At 39.6% G+C, this 20,899-nt stretch overlaps 2 protein-coding genes across 4 annotated transcripts in view; one reads left to right on the forward strand and one right to left on the reverse strand.

Moving 5' to 3' along the window:
* Positions 1 to 8,155, reverse strand: part of TMEM67 (transmembrane protein 67) — a 32,552-nt gene extending 24,397 nt beyond the window's left edge. Inside the window, exons 1-7 of one of the 2 annotated variants that reach the window (XM_026099790.2) lie at positions 7,932 to 8,155; positions 5,769 to 5,857; positions 4,195 to 4,288; positions 2,616 to 2,715; positions 2,023 to 2,092; positions 1,853 to 1,927; positions 1,105 to 1,167 (exon numbers count right to left, since the gene is read on the reverse strand). In XM_026099790.2, the coding sequence (XP_025955575.2) occupies positions 1,105 to 1,167; positions 1,853 to 1,927; positions 2,023 to 2,092; positions 2,616 to 2,715; positions 4,195 to 4,288; positions 5,769 to 5,857; positions 7,932 to 8,109 (669 nt within the window). In that variant the 5' untranslated portion in view covers positions 8,110 to 8,155. Of the gene's footprint in view, positions 1 to 1,104; positions 1,168 to 1,852; positions 1,952 to 2,022; positions 2,093 to 2,615; positions 2,716 to 4,194; positions 4,289 to 5,768; positions 5,858 to 7,931 lie in introns of both variants that reach the window. The other variant, XM_064507754.1, reaches the window with a different exon arrangement.
* A 1,976-nt stretch (positions 8,156 to 10,131) lies between these two features.
* On the forward strand, positions 10,132 to 20,660 carry RBM12B (RNA binding motif protein 12B). Of its 2 annotated transcripts, XM_026099705.2 has the most exons (3): positions 10,132 to 10,347; positions 12,854 to 12,899; positions 13,619 to 20,660. In XM_026099705.2, exon 3 carries the CDS (start codon positions 13,647 to 13,649, stop codon positions 15,750 to 15,752), a length of 2,106 nt encoding a protein of 701 aa, XP_025955490.1. In that variant the 5' UTR covers positions 10,132 to 10,347; positions 12,854 to 12,899; positions 13,619 to 13,646; the 3' UTR covers positions 15,753 to 20,660. The 2 variants fall into 2 exon arrangements, with proteins under 2 accessions (XP_025955490.1, XP_025955493.1); XM_026099708.2 differs by lacking the exon at positions 10,132 to 10,347 and having other exon boundaries at positions 10,392 to 12,899.
* Positions 20,661 to 20,899: the final 239 nt, after the last annotated feature.

The raw sequence follows: 20,899 nt of genomic DNA on the forward strand, positions 1-20,899 counted from the left end.
TCTTTTCAGTTCTAGCATATATCCTATCCTGTTGTTCCTAAAATGCTGCATTTATATCAACGTTAAATTTTGATAAACAGATTACTGCTTGTGATAGGCAGAGGTGATGCCTGGCATCTGTGTGCAGGTGCTTTTTTGTGGCTCAGCCCAGCCATTGCACATGCATCCAGACAGCACCTCTGAAGTGTTGAGTGTGTGAGCCAAGGTAGACAGAGGATAAGGTTACGTAAGTGATGAGTATAGTCTTGGTTTGTGGGAATGGAGGGGACAAGGAGGAGAACACCTACTGTGGGTATGAGATGGGGAGAAAAGATGGGCACGAGAAGTTAAAGTCCAATCTGAGGAGAAGAATAAGGAACAGAAATCAGGATATGTGATAAAAGGGTTGATAGAAAGCAGGTAGAGGCATATCCCCCTGTGCAAGTTTGCATGGTCCTGCTGCTGCAGTCACTCTTCTACCCACGGTTACTGCCATCCACAGATGTATAATGTTAAATAACACTTGCATACATAAATCAGAACAAAGCCAAAAATGATGGTTCATTTTATAGTTATTCTTTTCTATCATGGAACAGAATGATTAACTGAAAGCCCCCAAACCAGCTGCCAATCAATACTGACTATATGAGAAATTAATTTTCTGACTGATCCCTTACCCAAAATATTCAACAGTTCACATAAGTACTGACTGCTGCAGCATTTTTGTTTGTTTTTAAAAAAGCAGGGTCACAGGACTAAAAATTATTCCTTACTAAAACTTCTGATTTAATTCATTTCTTCTAGTCATGTACACGGTCTTCTACAAGACCCACGACCTTATATATCTATTAGTGACATGAACCCTCTCCGCTAGCATTCATTCACCTTGTGAAGATTCCAATTGTAAAGACTTGCACTAACACTGGCTAGTGTCCAATATTCTTTCCACACATTCTGTATATATTTATCCTTCTCACATGCTGTCATCATCTCAAAATAAGATTCTTTAAAAACAAGCAATTTAATATCCAACGATTAAAGCCCCATGTTTGAAGTATTTTAAGATTTAACACAAGAGTATTGCTTCTATATAAAGGACAAACTGCAAACACATTAAAAACTCACCCAACAGGCAGAGGCTGAGGCTTGTAGGCTTTTCAGAAACCATGCTGATATTAGTGTTATACCCTGTAAATAAGGAACTGTTTCATTGTCTTTGTTCAGAACAATTTACTCAATGTGTAATAATCCGAAAAACAATATGTCAGCCAAAAGATGCACTTATTTTTTGTAAAAGCTTTTTGTTGTGTGAATGTCTAAATCAAACCAGCTCAGTTCAAAACACAACTGTAATACAATAATTTGTTTCATTTCACTAAATGAGACAAAATACACAGGATTAGAGTGGTAAAACTTTAGTTTTGAGCATGAATTCTGTGACAAAGGAGTTTTCTTTACTGCACAAGGGAAGTGCTAAAAAATTCAATGGTAAAGTGTTGACTGTGTGGTAAATTTAAATCATGACCGAATTTGCCAAATTCATTATTTCACAATCTGCTCTTTATAACTGCTCATATTTGAACTAAACATAGCTTTCATACATACTGTAAACAACTGAAAAGACATTTTTTCAATAAAATATTATTCAGAAGACTAGACATTTTCAGAAAGCAAGACAAATATTTGCTTTCAGGAAAACCGAAGACTTTTTCTTGCTTTCTTTTCAACAGGACTCTAATTCTAATTCAGTGAACAACAAACCAGATGCAAAGTTGCTTTTAGAAACAGACTTTGAAGACTTACTGAAAATAAAAAACAAGACAGCTTAAGAATGCTTCAGAATAAAAACATTTTTCAAAATCAACACACTTACTAGCTGTCCAAAACGAACAGTTGCAATTCCCTTTGGGGGCAAGTTTTCACTAGCACTGAAACATAATCCCCCAGTCTGAAAAAGCAAAAATAAAAATATCTAAATTTATATATTTGTCAATATAACTTTTGTTTTCTGGACATCAATATAAGAAGCCTTCTTGTACTTACTAAAATATTCGGGCTGCTACAGTCACAAGACTTGCTTGCATTGATGAATGTTTGTTCACATCTTATACACCTACATATTACAAACATGAAGAAAGCATTTAAATTGTAGCGAAGTATGAGATTTAGTACTTAGTGAAAACAGATTACAAAATCTGTCTTCCAAATAGGAAAGGCCTAGTAACGGAGCAGGAAATTTCCATAGTTTGAATTGAAATCCAAAAAACAACATTACCAATTTATTTCCACTGGTAGTCAAGTAGCAAAGAAAAAATAGTTAACTATCAAAATAAGATTTCCATTTCTGTTTCCAATCCCAAACCTGCTCATAGTCAGACTGAAGCAAAGAAATGTATGGTCATATAAAGATTTAAGTGAACACAATGATTTTAATATGAGCTTCCAACTTACTGTTTTTAAAACTGTCACTAAGCATTGAAAATGTATACAGTAGATGCAAAAGAAAATATTCCTATTAGTCAGAAATATTTATATTCTGTCCCACAGATGCAGATTGTTCATGAAGAGTATTCCATTTAAATACCAGATCAAGACAATTTTAAATTTATCAACACAGAGGGAAGAAGAATACTCACCTATTTCCTAAGGCATCTGAAGCAGAGAATGACTGCTCGCTTCCATTACACTGTATACATAATGCTTCATTTAGCAAAATGCCATCTATACTTCTTTCCACTAAGTGGAAAAGAAAAGCAACTGATAAAATAGCATGATGTACAGTATGTCATGCAGGTTAAAAACAGTGCTAAACCAGGAAGTATCTACATAGATCTCTGAAATAAATGCAAAGATTATGTTTCTAAAAAATTCTAGAGCACAACTTGCAAATAACATCAATTATGAATGCACATGAATACATGTATAAAAGATATATGTTGTTTATATTTATGCACATGCAGTTTAGTTTTAATGAAAAATGCATTATTTCATGTCCAGCATTGCTGTTCCTTTGTTCTTTAAACTGAACCAAATTTCAAACTGAGACTTCATTGAAAAGCTAAAATTCAAAACATCTAGTTTGCAAATTACTGAAATATTATTTTAATTTTCATCTGAAATGCTTTGTGAAATTTGTCACAAATTCAAGTTGCAAAACTACATCTTTCAACAATCATATCATTTGTCAAGTGATTTCAAGTCTAACTATGAAAAAAGACCTACACACAACCTCAAAAAATTACAGTACTGATGCTCTGCAGGCAGGAAATATGAAATCAGCTTTCTTCTCAGTATTTTACCATAAGGTGTGGAACGTATTTTTTAACTCTCATGAAGCTTGAAGGAAAGGGTTTGGTATTAACTTTTTAAAGAATTCTAGCAAAATTTTAAATTAGTCATCTGGAAGACAGCAGCTCTACAGTATAATCTTTTAGAAATGTAAACAATTGGACAACGTTATGAAATACTTATTCAGAGAGTTATATGGAGACAGAATGCCTTTTCAATCCTGTGTCTGAAAATAAGGAAAACAAGCTCCCAGGCACCTTTTCACATCCTTGGTAAAAATTATACTTTGCTCTCAGTTTTATACTATGAAAGATAAGCAAAAACATAGTTAACACAGACAGTAAGTTAATGTTAAAATTAATTTTATATGTCCACTGAAATGCATCTTCAACTATTAGAGAACCTCAAGTAAGAGTCAAAGATATATGGAACATATCTCAGGGAGGCACAGATATAGAGACATGTCTCAGGAAAGCATGAAATCCACTGATTTTAATCTACAGTAATTTGCTGGCTCTGGCTGTTCTGTTCCACCTACTAATGTATCTGTAATTGCTGCACGGAGAAGTGCTTATTCATTACATGTCTCAAAGCATTTTTACGTTACTTTTTAGTCTATATTGACATTGTTTTTATCCCATTTTTAACTCTTCCCTCCAACACTAGCCAGCTTAAAGGAAGTGATGTACTGCTATTCATTTTGAATTTTTGCATAATAGTTTTTAATGCAATGAATAGTGTGATACAGATGTATCTGTTCTCTTTGAGGAATGACGTTTCGAACCAAAAGGAATGTCCCATTTTTACATTAGAAACATAAGCATATGTTAAATTTCCTTTGTTGTTTAATAGCAGAACGTGTTGTCTTAATAAATTCAATCATGTAAAATAAATAATAATATTTCAAAATTTGCATATGTTTCTTACCTAATATTTCATTACTGAGGCATTCACATTTTCCTTCTGAAGTTAGGCCTTTAGGACAAGTAATACAATTCCACCCATCTTTAGTAACTCCACTCTAAAATAAAGTTTATAATAATTATAATTTTCCAAAAATCAGCAAATACCTGTGAAAAATGCCTGATCCAGATGTTATTTACTAGAAAATATGTTTATATATAACAGCATCAATAACATTCATGAAGCTTTAAAGCCAAAACAGGCTAAGCAATCTGGCAGAAAGAATTCCTGTGCAGAGAGAATAAAACAGATGTTCTTAAGTTTTTCAGAAGATGCTAGTTAACATCCATCGTGAAGATAAGAGTTGGTTAAAGGTGCTAGGTTTACAAAAGAAATAAAGGTTCTACATTAAAAAAACTCAATAAATGTAACAACGCAGAAATAGTTATATTTACCTATACATACATAGAAGTAATGGAAATGGAAGAGTCTTAAGTCAAGCTACTGCAATTCATATAGTTACATCAACTCTTGCATGTATCCAAAGAGCTCACATGCACACTTACATTATCCCATGCATAGCTGCACTAACAGATCAAAACTGAGGAGGGAGATGAAGGTAACTGATCATGCTCAGGTGATATAGATATTACTCCCTTCTCCCCTATCATCTTTCTATCTTTGCATGAGCTTTGTTTCAGGATCAAAGATGACTGACAGTATTACAGGAAAAAGAAACAGTAGAAAGATCAAAACACTAATGGATATCCCTCAAAGTCTTTCTAAAGTAGCAAGAAGAAGATGAAAAGGAGGGGGGAAATTAGTCACATTACCCAGTTAGCCATTAAGAACCTCACCTGCCCAACTAAGCTGGTGTCTTGAGAGTTTTTCTTATTGGAGAGAAAGAAGTACCCCAGAAGCCTCTTACTTTCAAAAGTTGTTTTTGGTAGAGAAATATTATTTCTCTATTTACTATAGAGGGAGAAAGCTGGCTGACTTTGGTGCCGGTGGCTCAATGCTGTGAATACTGCCCAAAACTGTAAGCTTACTTTGTCAAGACAGGCAGAAAGAACTGACCAAACTACAAAGATGCGTGTCACTGATGTAACATAAAAGCAGCAGCTCATTTTGAGGTGAAAAGATAAATGGTAGGGTAGGGAGATACAGCCTAAATATTACAAAAACAGAATTTATATAAATAATCAAATAAGATAGGCAAAAAAAAAAAAAAAAAAAAAAAAACACCAAGAAAGCTGAATCTCATCTTTGGCTTTCTATGAGGAAGTTGTCTCATGGTAATGATAACACAACATGATGGCAGACGAGAAAAGGAACAGAAGGAAATTGAACATTTAAAATACTTTTACTTTGCCTAAAAGCACAATTTTATAATTAAAAGGTGCTTGCAAAATAATAATTAACAGTTTTAAAGAGGAAAAGAAATACTACAAAAAACATGGTCTTAAAGTTGAGAACTCCCAAGTGAAGCCTGTTTTTCAAAATAATCTTAAATTAATGAAAAATAACTTGCAGTTAGATGGAAATTTCAGACTTAAAAAAGCATTATTATGGCAAACCATGTAAAGTTCAATACTTACCATGTTTTCTGGGCATTTTTCACAAGTAACAGATGGCCCACCATTATTAGAAGCCATCCTGAAACCTGGCTGACATACACATGAATGACCTGCAAAAAAAAAAAAAAAAAATCGCTTTTCATCTGTAAAAATCTAAACTGTTTTTTCCACAGAACAGAACTACTGTTTTTCTTGAGAGATAAATTCAGCCTCTTAGATACACAAATAAAACACCTGAGTGCCATGTGCATGAAAATCACCTTGCTTTTTAAAAACGTGGATGTTAGAGACTGTAGGAAAAGGTTTTAGGAAAATGGTATTAGGTTGATTGATATAGTGGAAGGGCTTGTGTGTTGTGTTCTTCCTTCAATGATACTAGTTGATCTAATCACTGGTACAAATCTTGCCTCACTGCCTCACTTAGCCATCCTCTCTATAACAGCACTAGCATTATATATCTGTATTCAGTTTTTATCCTTTGAATAGGAAATCACTCTGAAAAACAAAACATAATCTTTATATGCAAAGCTTTTTTCAAAATATAAATGCAGTTTGTAAACCTATTTTAAATTCAAAGCTTTTAAAACTGTGCACCAGGATCACGGTTTCCAATGAGTAACAGAACAGACCTAATGTTTATTATTAAAGTAAACACAATTATCATGGCACACCATAGCAGACACTTCTTAGTGCTCAACAGCATTTTTTCCAATTCTTTTTACTCCCAACATATTGTGGACCCCTCTCTGTAAGTTCAAACACATTTTATTAGTACTTAGAATCAATTCTGGTTTATAGTGTGTGTTTATTATTATTTAATGTCATAGAAATGTGCATACAAAAATAGATGTAAAATTTTGTGAAAGGTTTTGTAATCCTAAAGCACTAGTAGTGTCTCCATCAGGCAAGTTTTACTGAAACAACGTCAGTCAAAATGATCAACTATTCAGTCAGAGGGCACCAAATTCACATTTACCTACAAAGAAGAAAAAGCCTAATGGGGTTAGATCAATAGAGAGACTTAAGGCATTGTGATGATACCTAATTTTTTTTAGACATCTGGCCTGAAAGTAGAATATACAGTCATGAACTGGCCATTTAGGTTCCCAAGGCATGGCCAGACTTGTGCAATTCCAAGTGGAATTGAGAGGGGATACAAACAGCAGACTGAGCAGGGGCTACCTAAAGTGCTCCAAGAAGATGCTGCGGACAAGTCTAAATCCTTGAGTTCTCCATGGTATTCATATGTCTGCTTGAAGCCCCGAGCTGGACACTGATGTTAGATACCTACATTATCAGTGGCTCTGAAAACTGCTACAGTACATTTCTTCTGCAGGTAAACAACAGGGTTACTCTTAAGATACCATGAAGGTTGTGGAACAGGTGACCATCTTTTACGTAAGTCTCATGCTGAGAGTATCCCGCAGGGTGGACACAAAGGCAACAGACAACCCGTCCTTCTTGCTGTAGCTACTCTGTAGCTACAGTGAGCACACCTATCCAGATGACTGCATTTGACTGAGGTACCAGCTCCAAAGAAATAAGCTGTTGGGTCTGAGTTTGATTTGTTAACGTACCTACACAATTGAAAATACCACTTCTCCAAGACTGAGTATTCATAAAAGAAGGATGCTATCATACTCTCACGTCTCCTAAAAAAAGCAAATATTACCCCTATATTTTTCACTATGTGTTGTGTGCTCCAAATTCCCAGATGGGACTTGGATCAGTCTGTGCACAGCCTGAAGGTCTCAGATATTTAAGATCACCGACATTTGAGTTTTGACAAGAAGCTTCAAGTTCTGGAAGCGTTCAAGAACAGAAACTTAGGGACCGACAGAATTTTACTGATAAAGAAGTGGGTATTTATAACAACAAAAATGCCCAAGGAAAGAAATATTCATGAAAAGGTACAGATATATTGCTCCTGGATCTATAGCAGAATACAGATATATTTGTGCTACAGGCGCCTATGTCTTTCAGAGGGTCTGGCCGTTTTCACTGCTCTTTCAGATTCGCGCCTGAGAACAGCTGTGTCGCAAACCAAAGCAGCCCCCGTCGGAGCCCACACGTTGCGCCTCCGGCTGCCAGTAGCTCCCAGAGCGACCGCCGGCCCCGCACGGTTCCCGCGGCGCCGGGCAGCCCCGCCGCCCGCCCCCCTGCGGCGCGGCGCGGGTCGCTCACCCCCGGCGCTCGGCCTCTGGTGGGGCCCGCACGGCCCGCAGGCCAGGCGGGAGATGTCGAAGTAACGGGCGTCGCCGCAACCGCCGGGCCGCTGCAGGGGGAAGGAGAAGCCGCGGCCCGGCGGGAGCCGCGCGGCCAGCGCGAGCAGCAGCGCGGCCCAGCACCGCGCCGTCGCCATGGCTACCCGGCAGCCTGCAGCCGCGCGCTCTCATTGGCCAATCGCCTCTCGTACGGAGAGCCCGAAGGGCCAAACCGAGGAGGCGAAGCGTTCGCGGGGAGTAGGCTGCGCCTGCACTCGCCCTGCCTCTGCCGGGGAGTAGGAGCGGAGAGGGGAGCAAGGCAGGGCGGTGGGGCCCACTACAGCAGGGGGTATAAATGTGTCGTTTTCCTTTGCAAGGAGACGGGTAGCAGACTGATCACATAAAATGCCCAGACGAACGGACATAAAACCGAAGAAGTTACCCTTTTTTCACCCGTCGTCATGCTCTTGTTCACTTTCCCTCAAACATCACCAAAACTCTTCTGGGTACCCACATGTCCTCGTGTTCATTATTCCTCACTTTCTCTTTACTGACTGATAACTGCACAACTATTATGAGTCTGTATACTAGCGTTGCTTGAAAGCCCATGTATGCTTATCACACCAAATGCTTCACTCCTAATCAGATTTGTATTGCTGGGTTGATGGGAGTTTGTTAAAGGCTGAGATACTGGGTGATTATGCTTAAACTTTTTATGCTTCAGTTCCCATTCATAACATCTCTCCTGGAGGAAGCAAACAGCTGCCACAGATAATTCCCATCCCTATGTTGTGTGCTTTTTTAAAAAACATCTCCAGTCAATGAGAAGATGGCAGCTCCTTCTGTACCAAGTGCCCAGGCAGCAAGGCTAAGGAGGTGGGGTTAGGAAGATTATTTCCAGGAAAAAAAAGTAGCATTTATATGTGCACTAAAATTATTTCTCAAGAATCTCAACCTATTTTTTGAGATTGCTGACCACTGCTTCTCAGCCCTACCATCTGAAGAGAGATTTCACAAATCATTATTGTGATAACCAGCAAGCTTCTGGATCCCAAGAGACAGCAGCTTCACAACTTCTGGTCAGCCTCATGTCATCTATTTTCTAGCTATTTGCTAAGGATGGAAACATACCTCCTAAAACTGACTTTGAAAGGACAGAAGAGCCTCATGTTAATTGCCCACATTGTAACAAAAACATCAGTGCTATGTAGTTGTATTGTTAAATCAGGAAATGTATTTCCAAAAGGGACAGAGAAACGTGCTTTGGATGTGGCTGTAGAAGACTCCATTGGAAGCACTTTATAAAATCCTATTTCCTATGCTCAAGATATAGGTTAATCCCAGAAAAGATAGACAAAGGCTACTGGTATGACCATGGGTGGCTCAATCTACCATAACTAAGTTTTTTTAGTGTATCAGAATGGCACTGACAAGCAATAGATTTTCTGTCTAGAAATACAAGGGAGTATGTGTAAAACACAGGAAAAGGGAGGTGAAATAAAAACTAGATGAATAAAATATCTACCTAACCTCAATGACCCACATAGTCTACCTCTCCTTTTCCACATTGACAACCTTACCTTCAATTCCCCTGCCTCCCTCCCTTTTCTCCCAAAATAGACTTGGAGTCAACCCTCAGAAAGTTTAGGACAGAAACTGTTTTTCTAACAATTGGCCCCTGAACTTTGAAAACCGCCTAGGAAGAGAAATGGAGGGTGCAAAATCCCCTCTCCAGTGCTGCAGGCCCAGGCCCGAGCCGGCTCCCACCGGCCTCGCAGGGGCACCTTCCCCGCCCCTCTTCCTGAGCCGGGCAGGCGCCGGCACTGACGGAAACGAGACTGAAGGCCGTTGCGATACACCCATAATCCTGGCGACCAGCGTAACAGCCGCCGTCCCATCACCGCAGCAGGGACCACACCGCGCTCCGCCACGCGCCCCGGCGGCGCATGCGCACTGCCCGCAGAGCGGACCCGCACGTCCCGCCGCCGCGACTGCGCAACATTGCACGCGCCAACTGCCGGCCTGAGCAGAGCGCATGCGCACTGAAACGAGCCGGGCATAAGACAGCGCATGCGCAGCGGAAAGCGAGGTAACGACGAGACGTTCCCGGTCCCGCCTCCCAGAGGCGGTTCGAGGAAGGGCCGTGCGTTCCGAGCATGCGCACGAGCGCAGGGTGGCGCTCGGCGCCGCGCCGCGCCGCGCCGCGCGGCCAGAGGGGCCGGAAGGATTCGTGCCAGTTCGGCTGCGGGGTCGAAGGGGAGAGGGTCGCGCAGGCGCAGTTCGGCTTCTCGCCCGCTTATTGGGGGGGAAGGAAGGAGGACGCCATCTTGGTGGTGCAGTGCCGGGAGCTGCGGGGAGCGAGGCTCGGTGCGGAGCCTGTCCCGGCGGCTTGTCCGGTGGGTGGCTGGCGTGAGGGAGGGCGCCCGGCTTCCCGGGGCGCTCCGCGTAGCCGAGGGCGAGGGGATCGCGCCGCGATCCGGTTGCGCGCCGCCGGTTCTCGCCGGCGGAGTGGCTGCGCGGCCGTTGCCCGCGCCGAGGCCCCCTCGTCCCGGCTGGCGGCTTTCGCCCTCGGCCCCCTAATGCGCCCGGCCCCGTCCCGGAGCCGCGGGAGGTCGAGCTCGTCCTCCGCGGGGTCGAATCACAAACGGTCTCCGGCGGGGCCGGTCGCGCGGCGGCCTCCCCGCCCGCCCCCGTCCCTGCGCCGCCGGCCGCGGCCCTCGGCCTCGCCCGCCGGGCGGCGGGGCGCGTTTCCCGGCGGGGAGGGCTCGCGCGGCGCCGGCTGCGCTCCGAGCGGCGGCGCCGCTGCCTCGGGGCTTCTCACTCGGGTTTCTCTGAGTAGCAGTGCTGGGAAGCGGCACTGTGCTGAAGCCGACTGTGCTGCGCGCCCAATTGCAGGGCGCCGTCGCATCTTCGTCAGCAATGTGAAAACTTTCATTTGCAGCAACTTCGACTCTTAAGGCCCGTTTTGGAGAAGACTGGAATAAGGAATCTCTGGCTCACCAATTACTTGTTAACTTGCATATTTCCCCAAAATTCAGTTTTATACTTGTGGTACTTCTGTGAGTGTTCCTGTTGACTTGCATGCTTCATGGCATGCGGATCCTTCTACCCAGTAGTAAAAGTGCTAGTCTAGTGCAGACCTATCCTCATGAAATATTTACAGATTTTTTTGGAGGGAGGCAGTAGGAAGTTTTAATGGGATTTGGAATGTGCTCTGCTAAGGCTGTGGAAGCATAGGCAGAGTACTGTTTTCTAGTTAGCTCAGTTTAAATACAGAATTTCCTAAAGTATTATTGTACACTCTTCTCTGCTTTTAAATTGTTGACATGAGGCTGCCATCTGTTTATTATCTAAACACTTGTTCCTTGAAGGGCTTGCTCAGTTGATGATCTGGTCTTAGTCTTGTTATTTTCATCCTAAAAGTCACTCTTTGGTCATTCATTTAAATAGTTGGACGGCTTGTCTATGTTTGCTACCACTTCTTGATTGCTTAATATACAGTTAGTAAAAGCTTATTATCTGGACTTGACTTTCTGTTTGTGGACTTCTTAAATATCATGTTGTGATCTGGAATCAATGTGTCTCATTTGAGCACTGCAATTTGTATTTTGTATCCATGGGCCATCATGGAGAACTTGGCATTTACCACCAAAGGAGTACTGAGGATGTCTGGTTCTGAATGCTGGTTAAAAATTGGGATAGGAATGCAGAATTGTGAAATTCAGAAATGCTACAAATTATATACATCATGAAATAGCAGGCCAGCCGATTTGATTTTTCAAGAAACGAAGGTTCTGTAAGAAAATTCTGCCCTTGAATTCTTTCCTTGCTTTTTGGCACTGCTGTCAGGTCCATTGAGAAAATAGATTATAAAGGTATGGAGAGCTGGTGATCTTCATTGCAGTTATCAAACAGGCAGTTGTTTTCAGTTTTTGTTTACAAAGTGCTGATTTAGAAGCAACATAGAATCAGTTAAAGAACTTAGACTTTGCTCTTGTTTTGTAAGCTCAGGAGGAGTGATTAGTTACTGTGATCAACAGATAACTGTGCATTAGAAATCTTGTTTATTCATTAGTGCATTATAACACTTGTTATTGAGCAAGGGTTTTGTCCAGGGGATATTCTCAGACACTTGTCATCAAGGTCTTGGGCTTTTATTTTATTTTATTTATTTTTAACAGGTGTAGCCATTTGTTACGGAGGCTTGTCTTTGTTCTGTGAGAGTGCTGTGCTATGTATCTTGTGACACTAGATGGTGATTTAGAAAACTGGGATACCTTTGAGTGATTCTTATTCTTATATTTGAAAGGCAGTAAATATTTAGGGAAAATAGTGAACTCTACTTTTATTAATTGAAGTAGTCACTGAAGTTTCTCCGTGTTGACTATTTTTGCTCTTTCATGTGATCGTCTTCGCTGTATACCCTTAAGTGCAGTGCTGGAATGGTGAGTAGCATACCCTTGTGAACTTTGAAAGCAGGTGGACTTCAGAAGAATGGACACGTACAGTGCTCTTGAGATGGACTTGTGCGTCTTTCAAGGACTCAAAGAATTGAGGGTTTTCCCCTCACTTTACAATCAGTCTGTTTCATATCAACAGTTCAGTGTGGCACAGTTGATGATGAGATAACCTCAGCGTGTTTTCACCATTCGCAGAAGTCAACTTAACTTTCGAATTTTCTTTGCTTCTAATATGGAGACACAAAGATGCAATGCATAGCATTTTGCTGTCTTTCCCTTGGAACAAGGAAGGAGTTCTTCATGGTACCTCAAATTGTGGTTTCATTGCAATGCTTGGCTTTAATATTAGCCACTGCTATGGATGAGCTGCAGCAATGTAGCACAGTATGTAAACCAAAGTACGGATATCAGCCATTAATTATGTTTCGTTTTCTTTCCACAGTTAAGTTGATTTTACAGAATTTATCAGGTCTTCCAAGCAGAAACAGGTAAGCTGCCAAAAGCTTAACACTTTTCACTGAGTATTGTGAAGAGATCACACACAGCCTTTTCTCACAGACTTATGGCTGGGAAGTAGGATATACTCTCCTGAGTGCATGCGGCTGCTGCAGTTAATACTGACTACATGAAAGAGACAACGTTTTTGAACGCTGAGAAAATATACACATTATTGAACAGAACTGATGATTGGGTAGAGCAACTTGACAAAGCATTAAAGTCATCATTGTTGGTGAATTACTTCATTTTTCAGTGATGTAGTTATTCTTTTTTCTTTCTCCTTTTATCATCTAGTATTTTCTGCGTTATGATAGCAAGTCTCTTGACCAAAGTAAACAGGAATTTTTTTGTTCCTTAGGACTGGACAGAGATCTCTGGCATACAGTAATTATGCCGTGAAAGTCTTAGGTGTTCCTTATGTATTGTGGATGGTGAGGAGTGACTTAGGTGGATTTTGTTGCCCTTAGGATAGGGAATATTGATAGATCCGTGCAAATGTGCAGGTGGAGTAGCTAATTGTTCTGACTTAATCAACTTCCAGTGAATCCTGCTTTAATCTTATTCTTGTGTGATGTTGTGAGTTTTGTTTGATGCCTTCTCTCTCGATTGAGACAAGGACATTCATTAAAAAGGCTCTAGCTTAAGTGTTAAGATACTGTAATAGCTGAGTACTAAAGACGTGCTATCATGTGTACCTTTTTGTCTGCAGGTGATTTTTGCTGTGGGTTGAGCTCAGCATGGCTGTAGTCATCCGTTTACAGGGGCTTCCTGTTATTGCGGGTCCTGCAGATATTCGTCGTTTCTTCTTGGGATTGAATATTCCTGATGGAGGTGTGCATATTATTGGAGGAGAAATTGGGGAGGCTTTTATTATATTTGCAACAGATGAAGATGCACGGCGTGCGATGAGCTGTTCGGGAGGGTTTATCAAGGACTCGCGCATAGAGCTCTTTCTCAGCAGCAAGACAGAAATGCAGAATACCATAGAAATGAGCCGGAAACGATTTGATCGTGGGGGACGAGAAACTATGTCTGGGTCTAGACGAACATGTCCTAATAATTCTGGTTCATCGGATGTCGGAGACATTTCACATTTAGTTGCAGCTATTACAAAAGGAATGAGTAAATCTAGTTACGGTCCGCCAAATCATCCGGAGGCTGTTTTCCATACCAATGGCACAAGACATGGTGATGCAGGTATACCTAAATCAAGCTATAACCAGTCAAGAAAAGATTGTCATTCATTTAATCCAGATGATCTTTACTTATTTCTACGTGGTATACCTTACTCTGCAACAGAAGATGAAGTACGTGCTTTCCTTTCTGGGTTACGTGTGGATGGAGTGATTCTGATAAAGCATCGCAATGGCTTAAACAATGGTGATTGCTTGGTAAGATTTGCCACGCCTGGTGATGCCTTAGAAGGACTTAAACGTCATAGGCAATACATGGGTCAGAGGTTTATAGAAATAAGTCCATCTACAGAGGAACGGTGGATTGAATATGGTGGGAGGGTAGACATGACAAGTGAAATTGATCACTTTTTGTGCAAAGAACGTTCTCCACCAAGAAATGCGGGCTACATGCATTCAAGGAAGCATTCTCACTCAAGATCACCACGGAGACAAAGAACACGTTCTCGTTCACCTCCCACCCAGGAATATTACATACACTTAAGAAATCTATCTACTAGTCTTGAGAAGAGAGATTTGAGAGCTTTTTTCCCTGATCTGGATATTTGCAGCAAACAAATCAAGTTTCTAATGGATAAACATCAGAGGAGGACTAGAGATGCTTTTGTGATGTTAAGGAGTGAGAGAGATTATCAGGCTGCTTTGGAATATCATAGAAAGGCTCTTCTCAATCGTCCTGTTTACATTTTTCCAATTTCAAGAAGATCAATGTTGAAAATAATTGATTCTTGTGAGAGGAAAAGATCACAGGAAAGAGATCATCCTGGACAAGCCATACAGGAAAAAAATTATCGGGAAGGTCATTCTGGCCCTAAGATATGTGTTTATGTAAGAAATTTTCCATTTGATGTGACAAAAATTGAAGTGCGAAAGTTCTTTGCAAGATTTGATATTGATGAAGATGATATTTACTTGCTCTATGATGACAAAGGAGTTGGGCTGGGAGAAGCATTAGTGAGGTTTAAGTCTGAAGAACAAGCCATGAAAGCAGAAAACTTAAATCGGCGAAGGTTCTTGGGAACGGAGGTGTTATTAAGACTTATATCTGAAGAGCAGATGCAGGAGTTTGGTGTAACGGTTCCATTGTCTGGACCAAGTGAAATGCAGGGTCATTCACAGGCATATGACAGAGGTGAGCTTTCCCGTCCAGTTGATTCACCATCTGGACCACCACAGGGACCACACATGCATTCATTTGGTCCCCCTGGAAATTTTAGGCATCCTTCTGAATTTAGGCACCCCCCTGAGGACTTCATGTGCCCTCCTGAGGATTTTAGAGGTCCTCCACCACTCATGGATTTTGGTGGTGACGGTGAACCTTTTGGCAGAATGGAGTTTGGAAATAGTAAAATGGGAAGTTTTCCTGAAGGAAGATTTATGCCGGATCCAAATTTCAGTAGCGGTTCTGAACGTGTTGTTCCTATTCGATTGAAAAATTTACCATTTAAAGCTACTCCTAATGAGATTCTGGATTTTTTCTATGGCTACAGAGTCATACCAGAGTCAGTTTCTATACAGTATAATGAGCAAGGATTACCTTCTGGTGATGCCATTGTTGCTATGACAAACTATGAGGAAGCTATGGCTGCTATTAATGAACTGAATGATAGGCCAATTGGTCCACGGAAAGTTAAGTTGAGTTTGCTCTAAAGGAGGAAAAATACTCTAGAATAAAATATTCTAGATTTGACAGTATTGAAAATTATTTTCACTTTTTTTAATTACTGGAAGATGCTGAAGAAACAGTTTCATCAACGGTTGTAAATAGTATCTAGTTTAGCTGTTTAGTTCTTGGTTGAAATATCTGTATGGTTAAGATATCTGAGAACTGTATTGTGCCTGCTTCTTGTGGCAGAGAAGAGCCCAGAAATTCTGGAGGACACTGAATATCAAGGTATAAAAGCATGGAGTTGCAATGCTCCTTTTTTTTTTTTCTTTCTTTTTCCAGTTTGCTTTAAATCCATGTCCCATGACTTTGCATCAAATAAAAATGTAAGTGCTGAATGATTGACCACACAAACGGTTCAAGTAGAAAAATTTCAGTGCTGCCTGCATTAGTAAATTACACTTTTTATTGAGAATAGCTTAAAAAATAAAAAACGATTTTTTTGTGTAAACTGTTGATTCTTGATTCAGTTTCATGTGGTTACAGGCATCTCAGTAGGGGAAGGGGGGAGAACCTGAAGAGCTTCCTGTTCACATTAGCTGGCTTTGCTGGCTTGCAACTTTTTTAAATTAAAAAAAAAAAAAAAGCCACTAAATGGGTGTCTTTGTTTAAAACTTGCATAGTTACTGATCTCAGCTACCATGCTTAGTGTATGTTGGTCTTGGTGAGAATGATGCTGGCTGTTTTCTGTGGGAAGAGTGGACTATTAAAACTTGTCAACATAGCAGTGACTGTTTAGGTTACAGTGACTCCAAATCTGTATTAATCAGTTTGATGGGCTTTCTTGGTCTCTTCATGTAGTCTAGTATCTTGAGGCAGCAAGTGAATGTTTGGAGACAGGTAAAGCATTTGGGCTTCAGACTGATATTTCAGGGTGGTCTTTATTTCATCACCACGTGCTTGTCATATGAATAGCAACTTGCCAGTGATGTCTGACTACATTCCAGGTCACTCTAATTAGTTTTAACTAACATATGTCATTGGCAACCAAGATGACAAGCAGTTATTTTCTTATGTAAGAAAATATTTATTTCTGTGCTTATAATGCTTTCTAATTGTTTTTTAACAGCATATGTAAATTTTAAGAAGTAAACTGGCTTGTTTTGGGAAGAACTCTGCTTTAAAATTTTAGGTTCAATAGGAAGCTTGTTTTGGTTGTGTAGGTAAGGACTTTGCACACTGCTGACATTGAGATTATACAAGATAGCATTTGGAGGAGTACTACTTTCATTTTATGAAATGTTGTAATCCCCTCTAAAACTAAGCCAACAAGCTTGCAACGCAGTGGTGAAAACTGTAGCATTAACCTTTGTTCAGGTGATAACTGAAAAACCATAGATTCATCGAGTAGTTAAGGTTGGAAGGGACCTCTAGAGATCATCTAGTCTAGCCACCAAGCTCACAGCAGAGCCAACTAGAGCAGGTTACTCAAGGCCTTGTCCAGTTGGGTTTTGAGTATCTCCAAGGATAGAGACTCCACCTTAGCTGCAGCAACTCCATAGCCTGTTTCAGTGACTGATCACCCTCACTGGCAGCCCAGCCTTAAATTACATCTTGCGTGTGAAGCCATCAATTACTAGATGTTTGTATAAGCTCTGAGTAGAAATGAGAAAAAAAAAAAAAATCAAGAGGCCTTTTTATTTTACAATTTTTAAAAGACTAGCGTAGCTTCATTTCTTTAGCATTTTATTTGTTGTCTGTTATAAGCGCTAGGAAAAAAGTCTTTTAAAAGAAAATGCTAATGACAATTCTGTATACGTCGATTCTTGGGAGCAGAAAAGTTAAAGGTGGCCAAATTTTCAAATTCTGGATACAGTCTAGTAGGAATCAGCTTCAGAATTGTACTGTGTTCTGGATGCTCCTCCAAATTTAAATAGATTTTAAAAATTTTGGTGCTTTTTCTTCCCAGTTGCACTAAAGAGGTCAATAAACATGAAGCTAACAGATTTTGCAGGGAAAATAAAGACATCTGTTGCTAGGAATCCTCAAAATAAACTTGCCTGACCTAATCATGCAGTTGAAAACTTTAGTGTGGTTCTTGCTGTAAGTTAATACCATCTTTACGATGAATTCTTGCCTCTCTATTATCAGCTGAATGCAGCTCATTTCTCCTCTAGTAAATCAGCTTTCGATGATTTGTTGTTTTTAAAGTTCTTCCAGCTAGTATATAATAGAGAATTTTAAACAAAAAAAACAGTAAAATTTCAACCTGACTTCTAGAATAGAGTTGTTGCACAAAATAAAAATTTTAATTAAAAGGATTTGGAGGTTGGAGGGATAGGGGGAAATTCAGTAGTTTATTCGCGGCTTAGGCTTTTTCTAAAACAAAATCTTACACTTAATGACATCATCTGTTCTCCAAAAAGTCTGAGTAACTTCTGATGAGGTACCATTGATTTTGGAGAGGAAAAAATGGATTTTTTTCACGAAAACAGACACAAAGCTCATAGTGGCAGAGATCATAAACAAAAAAAATCTTTAAATCACACATTTGCCCTATAGCTAATTTGGCTTTAGGCCAAATTACAACTTATTGGCAGGTCAAAAAAATTTTTTAAGGTCCACAAAAACAAGAGCTGTACTTTTTCAAAGTATGCATAGATGATCTGGAGCAGAAGGAAATTGGGAAAGAATGTCTGTACATCAGTCAGTTATGAAGAAGGTTACTGGGACAGTGGATTCTAAATATGCAGCTAGTATCTGCCTAGTAGGTTTTTTTTTTTGGGGGGGGGGGGGGTGGTGGTGCATGTGTACATACAGTTTTCACTAAATCCTGACTTAGGATCATGCAAGCGCATGGGGTGGTGATAGCATGTCCTGTTGTTCCTCATTCCTGATAATATGGGTTTTCTAACTTTAGATGTTTTAATGGTTTGGAGGCACTCAGTGTAAAGGATGAATCTAAGACAGTAATCTACCTAGAATTACATGGTTTGAAGTTGCTGAATTACTGCTCTTCCTTGTTAAGTTCCATGCATTACAGTAAAAGAATTAACAAAAGAAATAATGCAGTTTGTGCTGTTAATCTTAAATATATCTAGCTTCCTTAGGTGTGCTCAATGCGAGGTTGCTTTTGCTGCAATTGTCCAAAAGTTCTGATTCAATGCTAGAGATCTTTCTTCTTTAAAAACTAGTAAGAGTGATCATTTATGAAAGCAGCTTGAGGCATTCAGGAGATCCTTAACATCTGCTAATCTGAAGAGGACAACAAGGTGATCCTAGTCCCAAATGGATGGTCCAGCATTTTCAATGGAGCAGCAAAATATACTTATCAAGAACTGATAAAAGCCTGCATCATCTAGACCTCAGCGGTCAGAAATATGTATGAATTAAGAGTCCTGTAGGTCTTGCACTAAGCAATTAAGCCCATGGGAAAAATCTCTGCAGAAGTATTTTTAGGCAATATTTAATATCTTCTATTTTCTTAAGTCATCCTTTGATACAGAAGTTTTTTTTTACAGTGGTTGTGCAGGGGTGACAAAACTTAAGGTATATGTGCTTATTCAATATACAGTCTGAGAGTAGGTGTGTAAAGGTCATATCTTACATGTTCAGGTTTTCTTAGTACATGAGAGAAGTCATCTGTAGAAAATCTCAGAATAATATTGAGGAAAATTCTAAAGCAGAAGTCTAAAATATTTCAGACCTGAAACTTAAAAATATCTGTTTTAGACTTTCATCTTTCTCCTTACCAAGATTTTTTTAGGATTTTTTTTGTATTTAATTATTATTTTTTTTTTAACTCTTAGCTGCGAGAGTTCATGTGTGTATATATATAGACTACTTCTGAATTTGAGACTGGCTTTTTCAAAACCAAAATCTTAATCTCAAAATATTGCTTCAGAATAAGCATTTCCACATTACTGTTGCATAAATTGTGTGAAGAGTTGGTGCATCAGAGATGTTCAGCTGTTCTAATTTTGACCTTCATTTCTGGTCAGCTGTGAAGGTGAGTTGTGAGAAAGTACAAGGGGGGCAGGGAGGTGTGTGTAAAATTTTTCTTCTCTACATTTCAAGAGTAAAATAAGTCTTTGCTTTGACAATATATGATTTTTCTATTTCTTTGATGGGATGACTGAATATATTTGTCAGTAGGAGTTTGAGCAATTCCATGATTACATTTTAAATTCTTCTTCCATCTTTAAAATGCATTAATCTCCTTTTTGTCAATAGTTTCTAGTCATGTATCTGTCCAACATGCAAACTTAAAACATCTTATGCAGGACAAAAAAGCAGCCCAACACCATATTTCTCCCTTTCTGCAATTCCCAAAGTGGACTGTCTGTGAAGTAGACAAGGGGAAGGAATTTGAAGCTGCTCACCAAAAAAAACCTCCCTTTCTGTACCCTTGCTACTAATCTTGTAGTGGGAACTAATCTAAATGCTACTTGCTCCTTTATTCGGAACTCCTTTTTGAAGGAGTTCAGAAATAATTCCTGTAATTTCCTATTATATCTGGACTATAGCAAACCCTGGTATAGTCATCAAGCTAACCATCTATTCAGGAGATGGATTACATGACTTCACTGAATCTGAAATTGTAAAGTGGTGATCATCATCGTTCTGATGTTCTGACATGAATATCTGAGTGCCCCTCTCACTGAACTACATGGGATTTAGTTACCTAGGTACTTTTAAGGATTTAGTCATTAGTATTTTACTCCTTGTCAACAGTACTGTGAGCATATTATGTAATTCTGCTAGACAATACTGCAAAATTGTTTTATGGTCTTAAAACAGAACCCTCTGTTGTGATATTTTTCATTTGTATTCTCATCACATTAACTTCTGGCAAAACTGTTTTTTTTCACCTGTCAAAACAAGCTTGCTTGGCATATTTTGTATCAATGGACAAAAGTAATATCAATATTAAAAATGTATTTCCTGCTTTATTTCCTCAACTGAACCTATATTTTGGTTATAAATTGAGATCATTCTCCTAATTATGAGTTTAAATTCTAGTTTTTTAAAAATGGTTTTAAAATGTTCATTTTTCTTAGAATTTATGAATATCTCTTTCTACATTTAGTAAATGCTAAAGTTGGAGATAATATGGCAGCAGCTTTCTGGCAGACAATTACATGCTATTCAGAAATGAACAAGAGCAAGTATCATTTCCAAACAAGATAAA

Source organism: Dromaius novaehollandiae, chromosome 2 (genome assembly GCF_036370855.1).
Source record: "Dromaius novaehollandiae isolate bDroNov1 chromosome 2, bDroNov1.hap1, whole genome shotgun sequence".
NCBI classification, from domain to species: domain Eukaryota; kingdom Metazoa; phylum Chordata; class Aves; order Casuariiformes; family Dromaiidae; genus Dromaius; species Dromaius novaehollandiae.